The sequence below is a fragment of the Anolis carolinensis genome, unplaced genomic scaffold (assembly GCF_035594765.1).
Source record: "Anolis carolinensis isolate JA03-04 unplaced genomic scaffold, rAnoCar3.1.pri scaffold_15, whole genome shotgun sequence".
NCBI classification, from domain to species: domain Eukaryota; kingdom Metazoa; phylum Chordata; class Lepidosauria; order Squamata; family Dactyloidae; genus Anolis; species Anolis carolinensis.
The window spans coordinates 2,037,170-2,053,623 of NW_026943826.1; the positions used below are offsets into that span (position 1 = coordinate 2,037,170).

Here is a 16,454-nt window from a genome sequence, read left to right on the forward strand (position 1 = left end):
AGAATGTTGGATAAGCGAATATGTTGGATAATAAGGAGGCATTAAGGAAAAGCCTATTAAACATCAAATTAGGTTATGATTTTACAAATGAAGCACCAAAACATCATGTTAGACAACAAATTTGGCAGAAAAAGTAGTTAAATATGCAGTAATGCTATGTAGTAATTACTGTATTTATGAATTTAGCACCAAAATATCACGATATATTGAAAACATTGACTACAAAAATGCGTTGGATAATCCAGAACGTTGGATAAGCGAGTGTTGGATAAGTGAGACTCTACTGTAATTACTACATAGCATTACTGCATATTGAACTACATTTTCTGTCAAATTTGTTGTGTAACATGATGTTTTGGTGCTTAATTTGTAAAATCATAACCTAATTTGATGTTTAATAGGCTTCTCCTTAATCTCTCCTTACTATCCAACATATTCGCTTATCCAACGTTCTGCCGTCCTGTTTATGTTGGATAAGTGAAACTCTACTGTATATATATATATAGATAGATAGATAGATAGATAGATAGATAGATAGATGTATATATAAAATTATGTCATTCTATTATTATTCTATTATCTATATATATAAAAGGGTAATGAAATTTCGGCCTAGGACAAAACAACAAAACTGCACATCCCAGAAACACTAAACTTGGCAGCACAACCCCTCATCCATGCCTCTACGTTCATACAACAAAAAGAAAAGAAAAATAAAATCCTTCTATCAGGAGTAGGCGTGGTTTCTAGCAAGCCACGCCCCCCGCCTTTGAAGGATAGCGTCCCTTATATCAGGAGGAGGCGTTGTTTTCAAGTAAGCCCCGCCCCTATCCTGTGATGGACAGCAGCATCCTTTCCTCAAAAGAGCACATTCTTCCCGCGGCAGGGGGCGTGGTTTTTAGGGGGCGTGGTTTTCAAAATCCCCGCCCCATCTAAAGCGAGAGCAAGCATCCTTTCGGCAACAGGAGGCGTGGTTTCTAGCAAGCCCCGCCCAAGCTTTGAAGGAAAGGCCAACGAAAGGGGGCGTGGTTTTTAACAAGCCCCGCCTTTTATCTTTTGAAGAGCGAGCGCATCCGCCTTTGCAGCGGAAGTGGATTCATTCTGCCGGCAGGCGCTGCGGAGGAAGCATCTCCTGCTCGCCGCGCATGCGCGAAACCCCTCAGGACGACGGTTGGGCCGTTATTCGCGTCTCGTGAGGTAAAAGTGTGTTATTGAAACGCCTCAGGATGGCGGTTGGGCCGTTATTCGTATTTTCTGAGGTAAAATGTGTTACTGAAACGCCTCAGGATGGCGGTTGGGCCGTTCTCCGCGTCTTTTGAGGTAGAAGTGTGTTATTGACGAGCGGGACGATGCTGCACTCGGTGCGGGGCGGCGAGGAGGAGGGCCCCGGCGCGACCTCGGCGCTGAGGAACGACCTGGGCTCCAACCTGTACCTCTTAAAAGGCCTCAATGTGCGCTTCCGGTGCTTCCTGGCCAAGGTGCACGAGCTGGAGCGGCGGAACCGGCTCCTGGAGAAGCAGCTGGCGGCGGCGCAGGACCTGGGCGAGCGGAGGCTGCGCTACCGGCGCTTCCCGAGGCACCAGGCCGTGCAGACCGACCCCCTGCCCCCCTCGCCGGCGCCTGCTCTGCCCCTGCCGTTACCCCCGGCGCCCTCGCTGCCGCACTCGCACTCCCACCCGCCGCCCTCCGCCGCCTCGGCCCACAGCCGCCTCCCGGGCACCATCTGGAGCTACCAGCGCGAGGGGCGCCGCTCCGGGGAGACGCTGCGCGGGCCCGGCGTCTCCTGGCTCCACCCCGACGGCGTCGGCGTCCAGATCGACACCATCACCCCCGAGATCCGCGCCCTCTACAACGTCCTCGGCAAAGTCAAGCGCGAGAGGGACGACTACAAGAGGAGGTAGGGGGAGAGGGGTCATTGGGAGGGGCCTGCGGGCCCTTTAAGGGGGAGGGGAGGGGTGGGAAGGGGTGTGTGGCCCTTTAAAGAGGGAGGGGAGTCCCATGGGAAGGGGAATGGAAGGCCATTGGGAAGGGGGGTGCGGCCCCTTTAAGAGGGAGAGGCCAGTGGGAAGGGGTGTGTGGCCCTTTAAAGAGGGAGGGGGTCCCATGGGAAGGGGAATGGAAGGCCATTGGGAAGGGGGGTGCGGCCCCTTTAAGAGGGAGAGGCCAGTGGGAAGGGGTGTGTGGCCCTTTAAAGAGGGAGGGGGGTCCCATGGGAAGGGGAATAGGGGGCCCAGAGGTGTGGAAGGCCATTGGGAAGGGGTGTGTGGCCCCTTTAAGAGTCCATCCCTATTAGGAGCCCTTGACAAAGGGTAAAGATCACGCAGGAAGAGCATATGGGAGTGTAAAGGGTGGGAGAGTCCACTGGGAAGGGGGATACGGCCCCTTTAAGAGGGGGAGTCCAATGGAAAGGGGAATATGGGGGTTCACTGGGTGGGAAGGGGTGTGTGGCCCCTTTAAGAGAGGACGCCAATGGGAAAGGGAAATTGGGGTGCAGAGGGATGGGAAAGGCCATTGGGAAGGGGGATGCGGCCCCTTTAAGAGTGGGAGTCCAATGGGAAAGGGAATATGGGGGTGCACAGGGGTGGAAGAGAGAGGCCATTGGAAAGCGGGGTGCGGGCCCTTTAAGAGGGAGAGTTCAATGGGAAGGGGTATAGGGGGGTTCACTGGGTGGGAAGGGGTGTGTCGCCCCTTTAAGAGTCCACCCCCATAGGGACAAAGAGGAGGATAACGCAGGGAGAGTCTGTTGGGAATGGGAATATGGGGGTGTAAAGGGTGGGAGAGTCTACTGGGAAGGGGGATGCAGCCCCTTTAAGAGGGGGAGGCCAATGGAAAGGGGAATAGGGGGGTTCACTGGGTGGGAAGGAGTGTGCGCCCCTTTAAGAGGGGAGAGGCCAACGTGAAAGGGAATAGGGGGGTTCACAGGGGTGGGAGGCCATTGGGAACCGGGGTACGGGCCCTTTAAGAGTCCACCCCTATTGGGAGCCCGTGACAAAAGGGAAGATAAGACAGGGAGAGTCTGTTGTGATTGGGAATGGGTTGTCTGTGCAAAGGAATGGGAGAGTCCATAGGGAATGGGAATATGGGGGATTCAAAGGAATGGGAGAGTCCATTGGGAATGTGAATATAGGGGTGCAGAGGGATGGGAAAGGCCATTGGGAAGGGTCGGCCCCTATTGGAAGGGGAAGATGGGAAAGATGAGTCCGTTGGGATTATAAATGGGAAAGGTGCAAGGCGACCTCTAGGAAAGGCATTGGGGACTCCATTGGGAATGGGAATATGGGGGTGCAGAAGGATGGGGCAAGCTGATGGGAAGGGGTGGGGGACCCCTATTGGGAAGACGGGTCTAATGGGATAGGGAATGGGCATGGGCCTTTGGGATGGGAGAGGCCATTGGGAATGGGCATGGGCCAACTTCGGCCCTCCCTCCAGGTATTTTGGACTTCCACTCCCACAGTTCCTAATAGCCCAGCAACGGTTGGGAGATGGATTAAATACTTGTTAACTTCACATGGGAGAGCTGCTGCTGCTAATAAATATAATTAGACTGACACGGATGGGATTTGTCTTCTTTGGCGTGGTCCAGGGGCCTTGTGAAATGGCTATTGAGCTGTGGAGCGGGGAGAAGGGAATGGCTTCGGGCCTTCCTTGTGATGGGGACAAGGGACACACACCTGATTTAATCTGATTCATAAATAGCAATGGTATGAAGAGTGAGTTTGATAAAATAAATAATCTTTGATGTTAGAAGGAACCAATTGATGAATCTTCCATGAGGAAACAGAGGCAGACGGGGCAATGAAAACACAAGCAAGGAAACAGAATCCAGCAATAAACAGCAATCGCCACAAGCAGGGCAATAAAACTTTAGAGACAGCAGTCCTAGATGAAGGAATTAGAAATGGCATTTTGATGTATTTTGATTTCTTGGTTGATTTAACCAAATGAAAGCTTCAAACAAGACTCAGGAAATCCAGCTGGTATGTTGATATATTGAATTACTGTAATTGGGGAATTTGCTCACTTGAACTGTTGATAAAACTACTGATCAAAGGTACCAGAACAGAAGGATGCTTAGGGGTGTGAAATTGTTCCTGCAAAACTATAAGAATCCCACGTGAAACTTCATTCATGGTGGAACTTACTTTCATGCTGCTACCCGCAAGTCTCTATTTTGCAAAGTAAAATCTGTGCATTTCATCTTGCCTCTGAGCCTCTTTTGGGAAATTGACTTCAGAGGTTAAAAGGGGGCCACACAACTTAGTCTTTTTACTTGCCAGATCTTGGAAGATGTTCCTTGCACCCCTTGATCTCAGAGCTAGATGTGTTTTTCTCAGATTGTGGTCTGCACATTCTTTCCTTTCTGTAAGACAGTTAACACAAGTATCGGTTGGTGGGCATGCTGAGAGCTTCCTTGGACTTAGCAAAAGTTCTTCTGAGGATTCATTGTCTAAGAAAACCTCATGGATGTCATGGGAGACTTATTTGTCAATGGGCAGCTTGAAGGCACATATAAACACACACAGGGAACGGAATGAACGAAATGTGGAAAGTGGATAGGCATGTGTTGTCAAAGGCTTTCATGGCCAGAATCACTGAATTGCTGCGAGTTCTCTGGGCTGTCTGGCCATGTTTGCCAGAAGCATTCTCTCCTGACATTTTGCTTGCATCTGTGGCAGGCATCCTCAGAGGTTGTAAGGTCTGATGGAAACTAGGCAAGTAGGGTTTCGATATCTGTGGAATAATGTCCAGGGTGGAAGAAAGTACTCTGTCTGTTGGAGGCAAGTGTGAATGTTGCCATTGGCCACCTTGATTGCCATTGAATTGCCTTGCAGCTCCAAAGCCTGGCTGCTTACTGCTTGGGGGGGGGATCCTTTGTTGGAAGGTGTTAGCTGGTTCTAATTGTTTCCTAACTGGAATTCCTCTCTTTTCTAAGTGTTTTTCTTTATTTACTCTTCTGATTTTAGAGTTTTTTTTAATACTGGGAACCAGATTTTGTCCATTTTCATGATCTCCTTTCTGTTGAAGTTGTCCACATGCTTGTGGATTTTAATGGCTTCCCTGTCTGACATGGTGGTTGTTAGAGTGGTCCCACATTTCTGTGTTCTCAAATAATATGCTGTGTCCAGGTTGGTCCCTCAAGTGCCCTGCTATGGCTAACTTCTCTGATAGAGTTACTCTGCAGTGCCTTTTGTGTTCCTAGATTTGTGTTTGGGCAATACTGCTACATTTGGTGGTCTCTATCTAGACTTGTCCACAGCTGCATGGTATACGGCAGACTCCTGCAGAGGTGAGAGGATCTCTCTTGTCCTTGGCTGAACATAGCATTTGTTGGATTTCCTTGGTGGTTCTGTAGATAGTTTGTAGGTTGTGTTTCTTTATCAGCTTCCCCCTGTCGTTGTTCCCTTAATATGAACACTTTTCCTCTGGGTGGATTTTTGTCTTGACCTTCGTGGCTTGTTCTTGGCCTTCTGATGTCTGAGGTGGAGTCTCCATTGGCCTGGAGAGCCCAGTTTAGGTGGTTCAGTTCACCTTGGAGGAGGTGGGCTTCGCAGTTTCTTTTTACATGGTCTGCCAGGGCTTTGAATGTGCTTCTTTTTTGACCTGGGTGATGGTTGGACCTGGGTGATATCTATCCGGGTGTGTGTAGGTTTTCTGTAAACAGCATGGTGCAATTGTGGATTGGGTTTGCAGCTGACTAGGATATCTAGAAATTGCAGTTTTCCTTCATTTTCTTTTTCAATGGTGAATGGGATGTTTGGGTGGGTGCTGTTGGGGTGGTCCAGGAACTTGTTGAGTTCTCCTCCTCCATGGCTCCAAATGGTGAATGGGATGTTTGGGTGGGTGCTGTTGAGGTGGTCCAGGAACTTGTTGAGTTCTTCTTCTCCATGGCTCCAAATGGTGAATGGGATGTTTGGGTGGGTGCTGTTGAAATGGTCCAGGAACCTGTTGAGTTCTTCTTCTCCATGGCTCCAAATGGTGAAGGTGCCATCCTCATATCTGAACCATATAGTGGTTCAGATATGAATGCTTGGAGGAAGAATGCTTGGGTAGGAATGCTTGGAGGAAGTAGGCTCACAGGAGTGGGGAAGGGCAGTGGTTTGTGAGAATGAAAAGGAATCAATGTAAGGAAAGGCTGAGTAAGGGGAGGAAATGAATGACAGGGGATCAGGCGGAGGATAGGATTGCAGGGAGGAAGTGTGTGCATAAAGAAGGCAAGTATGGGCTAGAAAGAATGTGGGGGTAGTCATTAAATAAACATGTGCCGATCCATAAAGGGATATTGAACCAGGATGGAGGAGAAAGACAAGAGAAGGACATGAGTGACTAGAGAAGAGGCATGTTGCAGAGTGTGGGGGTTGCGTCATGGGATGGGATAAGAGAAGTAAAAAAGTCAAAGGAGCTGCACTCTGATTTAGCATGTCTCTGTCCTCAAGTGCCCAGCGCCTGGGATGATCTCACGCAAGGTGATGCTGTGCATTTCTTATTCAGAAGCACATTGCAGCGTAAAGTCCCGAAGCAAAAAGCAATCCATCACAGAGTGGGGAAATGAGGGCAGGCTGGAAGAGAGGCGAGGAAAAGGTGGAGATGAGGGTTGCTTATCAATGTCAATGGAGCATAATGACAGACCCAGGAGTCAGACAGGGTGGGATGTAACTAGTGAATAATGCAGCATTTCTTAGAACACAGGGACAGTTAGGCAAAGGTTTCCTGTTTAGTAACAGAGAGGCAGACAGTCATAGAATGCCGGCTGTTGTCTCTTTGTATCTTTTAGCTTATATTTGGAGAATGGAGGGTTGTGGGGGCAGAGAAGTGGCACAAAGGGACTGTGTGTGTTTATGAGGTAGAGTGGCCCTTTTGCGATTTCCTTACTGTCCCCCCTGGTTGCCAATAGAGCAGGAAGTGACTCCTTGGGGGCTTGGTAGTGGAGAGGAAAGAGGTATATACTACAACTTATGATATGGTACAGTATATTATACAGTGTACTGGTAGTGTATTATATATGTTGTGGCATAATATAGTACAATATAATGATATATACAGTAGAATCTCACTTATCCAACATTCTGAATTATCCAACGCAGTCTGCCTAGTCAGGGTTTATGTAGTCAATATTTTCAAGACATTGTGATGTTTTGGTGCTAAATTTGTAAATACAGTAATTAGATAACGTTACTGTGTATTGAACTGCTTTTTCAGTATTTTTTCTTGGTCAGGGGAGTTCTGTGTTTCAAGTGAGATCCAGGTCTATCATTGGTGGAGATCAGAATGCTGTTAGATTGCAAGTGAACTATACATCCCAGTCCCTACAACTCCTATAAATCATTTTGAATTATCCCCAAACCTCTCTCCCCAGTATGTTCAGTTGCTGATCAATTCCTCTGTTTGCTGTGTGCCATAGAAAAGAGTAGGAAAGGGTTATGGGAGAGGCAGTGGGCGGGATCATGCAAATTCCAGACCAGTGGAGAGAATAAGGTGGAGGAAAAACAGAAAATCTAGGATTAAATTGGCCCTGTACGAAAGCCTTCACTTTGTGGTGGGCACTATACTTTGGCAGGGCTTTTGGACATGTTCATGGCGCTTGCTATAACCTGCCATGTCATTGAAGGGAGGGCCACTGGTGTCTCTTGTGCAGTGGGAGCTATAGCTGTTTCTGGAAGTAGGAGCTTGTCTGTGTAAGTCACGCTCTAACTTTTTAAGCAGAGGGCTGGTCCACAATCCTTCAGACATTTGAAAAAAATCTACGGACAAATTCCTATGCACACTGCACATGTCTTATTTGTAGTGCAAAAAAAAATTCCAAACAATACAATATTTTAAAATGAAAACAATTTTAACCAACTTCAGGATTTCAATGGGAAGTGTGGGCCTTCTTCTGGCCGATGAGACAGTCAAGTTAATTAGGATTGTTGTTGTTGTGCAACTTCAAGTCATTTCAGACTTTGGGCGAGCCTAAGTCTAAAACTGAGGGAGGGGGCCAGGTAAATAACCTTGGAAGGCCGCATCCTTAGTTTGGGGACCCCCTGGTGTAAGTGGATGCCCATCTACACAAATGCAGACATGTTTTCACTCTTGTATGTATAGAATATTATAATTTGAAGGCCAAGACAAGGGAACTGTGTGTGTGAAAATATAGTCTTGCCTCCAAGCAATAGAACGAGAATAGGTAGAGAGGGGGAGTCAGAGAAGGGACAAAGGAGGACAGATGGCCTCTGGGGTCGGCCTCATAAATAATAGGTTGTCACTGTGTTGTGATGGGAATATCCCATGTCTTTTTTCCATCTCTCCAAGGGCCTGTGTGCCTTTTTGTGGGCTGTCTGCTGTGGCTCTGCAGCCTTGTCCCTTCGCTGCAGAAGACACAGCCAGGCCCCAAAGGCAGGGAGACGGGATGCTGTATTGAGCAGGAATTAATGCTGAGCTGTTGAAACAGCAGGTTAATCAATTCGGCGGATTTATGGAAGCGGGCCTTGACTCGTCTCCTCAATAGGATTGTGTGGCTTCGCGGGGGGCACGTGGGATGAGCGGGAGCTGATGGGGAAAGCTTAAATCCTGTGTTGCGCGTTGCATGTCTGAGAACAATATGGAGAGTCAAGGCCCGGAGCTTGTGTGCAAAGGGAAAAGGAGGGCTAGGGATTGAGAGAGAGAAAGAGAGCATGTGGGAAGAAATGGGTGATTTAGAACCCATGACACAGAGAGTGTCAAGGTATCTTCCCCTGAGATGTCTGTGCAAAATGTCGGAGGACCTGGAGCTACAGCATCGGGGACAGACTCTGCTTCTAAGGGTGATTCATCATAAAATTAAGATTTCAAGGTGGAATTGAATGGGAGGAAAGGCAAAGCCTTCACAATGCCACCTGTCCTCCTCAATCTGCTGGGGAAGAAAGAGAAAGCCAGGCAGCCTTCCGTCCAGGAGCAAGGAGGGGTGATGAGGCAGGTGGTATCTCGTCTCCTGTTCACAGGGACGGCTGCTTTTCTGCTCGGTGTTTTAACATTCGGTGTCGGAAGAAAGGATTCTGCTCTCTGTCTCCCACGAATGAGCTCAGTGGTGCAGTATTTGGCCTGCAAGCACTGCAGGGGGAGAGTGGTGTCCAGATCTGAAGCTGTTTTAATGTAACGCTTGCCTTTTTTAAAGCTGCAACTAAAGTAGGCTTGAGCTGGATTGGTTTCTTTTTCCTTTGCTGCCTTCACACAGTATATCTTCCTGGTGTGAAAAGGAAGCCAGCTGCATGTATGGCTGCCTGACTTCCTTCCGAAAAACTGTAACAATAATGAGCTCTTTGTTCAAGCGGCCGTCTTCCTCCTTCAAGGGATGGAGCCATGATTTTTGATGGAGCTTGATTTTTGTCTAAATGGTGGTCCATCCTGACATATGATCACAGTCTTTGTCTTCAGACTGGAATCTTTGGTCAATTTGACGAAATACATGAAATGTGTTGTCAAAATCTTTTATGGCCAGAATCGTGGGGTTGCTGTGAGATTTTCAGGCTGTCTGGCCATATTCCAGAAGCATTCTCTCCTGACGTTTTGCCCACATCTATGGCAGGCATCCTCAGAGGTTGTGAGATCTTTTGGAAATGAGGCAAGTGAGGTTTATATATCTGTGGACTGGCCAGGGTGGGAGAAAGAACTTTTGTCTGTCTGAGGCAATTGCAAATGTTGCAGTTGGTGAGCTTGGTTAGCCTTGCAGCTTCAAAGCCTGTCTGTTTCCTGCCTGAGGGAATCCTTTGATTTTAGAGTATTTTTAATACAGTAGAGTCTCACTTATCCAACATAAACGGGCCGGCAGAATGTTGGATAAGCGAATATGTTGGATAATACGGAGGCATTAAGGGAAAGCCTATTAAACATCAAATTAGGTTATGATTTTACAAATGAAGCACCAAAACATCATGTTAGACAACAAATTTGGCAGAAAAAGTAGTTCAATACGCAGTAATGCTATGTAGTAATTACTGTATTTATGAATTTAGCACCAAAATATCACGATATATTGAAAACATTGACTACAAAAATGCGTTGGATAATCCAGAACATTGGATAAGCGAGTGTTGGATAAGTGAGACTCTACTGTACTGGTAGACAGATTTTGTTCATTTTCATGTAGTCATTTTCAGACAACACAGAGAACCCATTGAAATCCACAAGTATGTGAACAATTTCAACAGAAAGGAGGAAACCATGAAAATGAAAACAAATCTTGCTCCCAGTATTAAAAAACCATAACATCAGGACAGTAAATAAAGAACAACACTCAGAAAACAGGGAAAGAGTCAGGGCCAGCTAACACCTCTCAAGAAAGGATTCCCCCAGTCAGGAAGCAGCCAGACTTTGAAGCTGCAAGGCTGTTCAGTTCTAATCAAGGTGGCCAATGGCAGCATTCACACTTGCCTCGAACAGACAAGAGTTCTTTCTCCCACCCTGGACATTATTCCATAGGGATATAAACCCCACTTGCCTAGTCTCCAAGAGACCTCACAACATCTGAGGATGCCTGCCATAGATGAGGGTGAAACGTCAGGAGAGAATTCCTTTGGAAAATGACCAGACCGCCCAGAAAACTCACAGCAACCCAATGAGCTCTTTGTTCAAGTGGCCTTCTTCCTCCTTCAAAGGATGGAGCCATAGTACTTTATTTTGTTGAAATGGTTGACTCCCCAACATGTGATCACAGTCTTTGTTTTCAGACTGGAATCTTTGGCCAATTCGACAAAATACATGAAATGGTTTCTTTAATAGAAGTGTCCTGTGCACTCAACTCTCATTTCCCCATTTTGTTGTTTCCATCTCTGTGGAACAGTTTGATTTCCTCCTCTGCCCTTGGTCTGCTTTCTTATGAAATTCACAGTGATGTGAAAACAGTTGCACGCATTCAGATTCAAAGCCTGCCTTGGCTGGATACTCATTATGACGGGAGAGTGACAAATGTTTTGTGGACTTCTGGCAAAAGCACCATGGCATTAATTTTCTGCTTCTGATAAAAAAAAGGGGAGGGAGGACATTTGCTTGAGCTGGGGACTGTGAAAATAACATCTGTAGTTCCAAAGCAATTCGCAGCAAGCCACGGCAGATTTTAGTTCACATTTATTCCGTAACATGTAAAAAATCATTCCCGTTCTTTGTTTTTCCGAGGGTTCAGTCTTTTTACAAGTATCTGTCCTCACTGCCTTTAGAAGAGAGCTCATTACTTTGGAGTATGGTTATTCCTCTACATTTGTGCTTATGACTTTTGTGGATTTGATTCTCCACCGATCTGTTCTCTCTAGGAATATTTAGATCTTCTGATGTGACTCTGTTCAGAGGAAGTCGACCATAGTGCCGGAAGACGGAGATATTCCTGGAGAGGTTTTTCTCAAGCCATTTTTTCTAAAATCCAATTATTAATTATTTAGCCAGAGGCTGGATGGCCATTGTTAGGGATACTTTGGTGGTGCTTTTCCTGCATGGCAGAATGGGGTTGGACTAGATGGCCCATGCGTTCTCTTTCAACTATATTTTATGATTCTAAGGGACATGAACAGGGGCACAGACAGAAAAACAAACTCTACATGGATCCCCTATGTGATCCAGAGCTTATATACACACACACACACACACACACACACACTAGCTGTGCCCGGCCACATGTTGCTGTGGCGAAGTCTGGTGGTATGGGAAATAAAGTATTGAGGAATAGGTGGTAGTTAAGGTAAAGGGTAAAGGTTTTCCCTGACATTAAGTGCAGTCGTGTCTGAGTCTGGGGGTTGGTGCTTCTCTCCATTTCTAAGCCGAAGAGCCGGCCTTGTCCGTAGACTCCTCCAAGGTCATGTGGGATGACTGCGTGGAGCGGCAGCAATTGGATAAAAACAAATTAGATAATCTGTGGAAGAGGCCTAAGAGAGGCTTAAGTCTGCCTGTCCCCTCGGCTGAGTTGGTTGCTAGGAGACCAAGTGGGCAGAGATTAGCAATTGGATAAAAACAATTATTCCTTTCCCTCTAATTAGGACTTTATTTTTCTTTTCTTTTTGTTGTATCAACCTAGAGGCGTGGATGATGGGTTGTGTTGTCAAATTTCGAGGTTGGGGGCCTGTAGTTTTGCTGTGTTGTTGGTCGCTGTGATGCCATCACTCATTTATATATATAGATAGATAGATAGATACATACATACATTAGAGATGTGTATGAAAATTTCCCTTTGTTTCCTTCATGCTATCGTTTTGCCCGTTCATCTACACAAAATGCATGACAACATTTTCGTAGGAAACAGGCGACACAAAAATGAAAGCCACACAGTCATCATGCTTCCTTTCGTTTTCCTTTCATTTTGGCCCCATAACAATAAGCAGGTCCTGACAGAGGGCTGTCATGACAGCTGATGGGTACCAATGGGTGTTAATAATAATAATATAAATAACAATAGTTATTCTGGGACCCTAAGCTGTGTCTGGGAGAGGAGTGCCTCTCCATTACATCTGATGTGTGCCAGTGGGTGTTAATAATATTTATATATTAATAACAATAGCTACTCTGGGACCCTAAGCTGAGTCTGGGAGAGGAGTGCCTCCTCATTACATCTGATGTGTACCAATGGGTGTGTGTGTGTGTGTGTGTGTGTATATATATATATACACACACACACACACACACACACACACATATATATATATATATATATATAAAGTAATGATAGCTACTCTGGGACCCTAAGCTGAGCCTGGGAGAGGAATGCCTCCACATTACATCTGATGTGTGGTAATGGGCGTTAATAATAATAACAACAATAGTACTCTAAGGAAAACCCAAACAGCAGTTCCATACAAAAGCACAACAGTAACATACATACATATGTCTGGAGTTACACTTACCAAATGTACCTGCTCTGATTTACAAACAAATTCATCTTAAGAAAACAACTACAGAACCTCTTTTGTTCATAATTTGGGGACTGCCTGTACACTGTGGGACCAAATGAATGTCAAAGACACAGAACTGAGCCATGAAATAAGAACTTTTGTGTCTGAAGCTTCCTCAACTGTTAAGGAATTTTGTAAAAATTGTGCTAGAAAATGCTTCATAAGCCTACATTTGATTTGATTTAATTTAATTATATCCCTGTCTTCTGACCGCTCAGCCTGCCAGGGTTCCCAAGGGGATCTATGAGGAGACAAAAACACGCTCGACAAAACGAACAAACCAGTTTCAAAGAGCCTGAAAATCCAACCTGAGCCTTCCAGGCTTCCAATGTGGCCATTACAAATGCGGGTCTCCAAAGAGCGCATTTAGAAACGTATGACGGGCAATGTTAATTATCTGTTCCGAAAAAGGCTCGGCATGATATGATTTTCCTCCCAGCAGTAGGCAAAAAAGCTCATTGAGCCAGGAATTCCACCAAGAAAGGCTGGGTTTTGAGAAGTCTCTTCTCTCTCTGCCAGGGCCTTTTTGTTCTGCAGTGAAGTTGACGGCAAAGAACAGATTTGTATTAGAAGGCTAATGAAGCCTTGGCAAGAAACATCTGTGAACAGGCCGCTTCAAAAAGGAGCCACACAGAGTTTGGGTTTGTGCAAAGAAGAAAGAGGGGTTCAGCACTTGCCTCACTTTTAAAAAGTGATAAAAACAGAGTGATCCCTGGATACTCCCGTGTAGCAACTTCCTAGGCATCATTTTCGGGACCGCCAAGTGTTGAAATATGTACCAAAGCATCTGACACTAATCTACGAAAACCATAATGAACCCTTTGCATTTACAGTGGCATTTGCTTGAAGGGTAAATGAGAAGAGTCTTAAGCCTCCCACAAAATGAACCACTTCAGAGTAAAGGATGTATACAGCAAAGAAACACTCCCCTATGTCTGAGATTGTGTTTAAGTGCAGGCCAAGGTCTTGAGGCACTGCACCCACTGTGCCGATCACCATTGGGACCACCTTGACTGGCTTGTGCCAGAGTCTTGGCAATTCGATCTTTAAATCCTCGTATCGTGTCAGCTTTTCCAGTTGTTTCTTCTCAATCCTGCTTTCCCCTGGGATTGCAACATTGGCAATCCATACTTTGTTTTTTAACACGATCGTTATTATTATTATTGTTATTTTATTATGACACAGCAAACAAGATAGACATGCTGGATTTCGTATCACAAAATCACAAGTCGAACACTTCCCAAGTGTCTAGGACTGTGTGATGTATTTTTGGATGATGCGTGCAGATCCCAGTAGGGTGGCCTTTTGCAGTTGGCAGATCGTGATTTTGTCAATGTCTATTGTTTCCAAATGCTGGCTGAGATCTTTTGGCATGGCACCCAATGTGCCGATCACCACCGGGACCACCTGTACTGGTTTCTGCCATAGTCTTTGAAGTTCAATCTTGAAGTCCTGATAGTGGCTGAGTTTTTCCTGTTTTTCGTCAATGCGACTGTCACTTGGGATGGCGACATCAATGATCCCAACCTTTTTCTTTTCCACAACTGTGATATCTGGTGTGTTGTGTTCCAGAACTTTGTCAGTCTGGATTCGGAAGTCCCACAGTATCTTTGCGTACTCATTTTTTAAAATAATAATAATAATAATAATAATAATTATATGCTGTTTTATATGCTGCTTATTATATGCTGTTTCTGGCTTGTGATCCCACCAGTTCTTTGTCGCAGGCAGATGGTATTTGTGGCACAAGTTCCTATGAATCATCTGAGCCACGGTGTTATGTCTCTGCTTGTAGTCTGTCTGTGTGATCTTCCAGCAGCTGAGGATGGGATCCATTGTTTCATCTGCTTCCTTTCAGAGTCTACATTTGGGATCTGTCGTCAACTTTATTATCATTATTGTTATTATTGTGCCACTAAAAACATCACAGAACCTGCTTTTGTTGGTGAAAGCAATAAAAAACACTTGAAATTAATCCCATTAAAAACCTCAACCTCTTGGTTTACAATTATCAGTTTTCAAATGCCTGCTTCCAAAGCCATGTTGGAGTTTATAATGAGCATGTTTATACTGGACTCCCATAAACGTGAGTTTCTGGCTGGCATGGCAGTTGTGCTCTTGATTCAATGCCAAGAGAGAAAGGTGGGCTACATTTAGGGTCTGTGTGTGTGTGTCGAAGCCTGCTCCGATCCCCATCTTTGTGACGTTGACCAATCCTGCCATAAGGGCCTGGTGTGTGGTTTGAATTATACCTCTGTGTGGCGGGTTTAAAGTCTGCTTAGATAGTGAAAATCCCTTATTGAGTGTTCTGTTGTCTCATTTCTTGTGCAGCTTTCTCCCAGTTTCTGCGGAGAGCCCATTGATGGCTCTGTCTGGCGCTTTCGTTCCAGCGCTTGAGTGGATTTGTATATTATGGTTCCAGAATTGCGTTTAATTGGCCCAGACGTTGAGTGTTTTCTCGGGCGGCTGGGCCCTTCCTTGCGACCGGCGGAGGAGAAACTAACTTGTTAATAACGGTTGAGCTGGAAATAATTGCTTTTCCTCAGGTTGCCCTTTGATTTGGCAGATTAATAAAGTCCAGTTGAGGATCCGGATTATTCCAAATTTGCTGCAGCTGGGGAGGGGGGAAAGGTTATCGCTGCCAAAGGGAAAGCGTGACAAAGCTAACAAGCGCCGTGTTTTCCAAAAATAAGGAACTTAATAAAAATGTGCTTAAAAGCAATCTGGGAGGAATGTCTAAATCAACTTTTAAGTTAAAATATCACTCTTAACAAGATGCAAATGTTCTCCTGGTGGAGGCCAATCAAAAACAAATGATTTTGGATATGGGAAGAAATTCCAACAAAGTTATAACTCTTTCCTGACTGGGGTTTGGGTTGAGCTGCTCCCAGCCACTGACTGGGTAGCCCTCTTTATGTTTTTAAAAATATATAATAAAGTTTCGTTGCAACAGAAATGAGAATAGAATGGAAAGTGTTTTGACACAGAGTGTTTGTGATGCAACAAACTGTTACTGAGTTGTTAAAACTCCAAGTTTGATGAGTCTTGGATACAACTGGACTGGGTTACATTTTTTGTGGTGGTCTTGTTTTGTGCAATGCACACTTTGCAAACCATTTATGTTGCTGCTTGTAAACTTTCGCTTGTAACACAGTCTTCATTTGAAGAGTGGAAATGGGTTTTGTGGATCTGACTTTATTTACAACTAGCTGTGCCTGGCCACACGTTGCTTTATTTTTCTTTTCTTTTTGTTGTATGAATGTAGAGGCGTGGATGAGAGGTTGTGCTGTCAATTTTTGAGGTTGTGGGGTGTTTAATTTAGTTGTTTTGTCGGGTGCCGTGATTCCATTACCTTTTTATATATATATAGAGATGTTATTTATCTCTAGGCCTTTGTGTGGGATTTGGTGGCTTGGTTCCCATGAAGTCTGCCATAGAGTCGTGCTGGAAGACCTAGAAATTCCTAGAGAGGGGTTCTCTAAGGCTAGTCATGGTTTTTCCATTGTTGTCATGTAGACCAGTGGTTCCCAACCTTCTTTCTTTTTTTCTTTTTTTTTCTTTTTACTA

The 16,454-nt window shown here is 45.4% G+C and overlaps 1 protein-coding gene across 2 annotated transcripts in view; it reads left to right on the forward strand.

The window, feature by feature from the left end:
- The first annotated feature begins 1,077 nt into the window (after positions 1-1,077).
- The window catches only part of iffo2 (intermediate filament family orphan 2), an 88,033-nt gene continuing 72,656 nt past the window's right edge, over positions 1,078-16,454 (forward strand). Inside the window, exon 1 of one of the 2 annotated variants that reach the window (XM_062965880.1) lies at positions 1,078-1,897. In XM_062965880.1, the coding sequence (XP_062821950.1) occupies positions 1,350-1,897 (548 nt within the window). In that variant the 5' untranslated portion in view covers positions 1,078-1,349. The remainder of the gene's footprint in view (positions 1,898-16,454) is intronic. The other variant, XM_062965879.1, reaches the window with a different exon arrangement.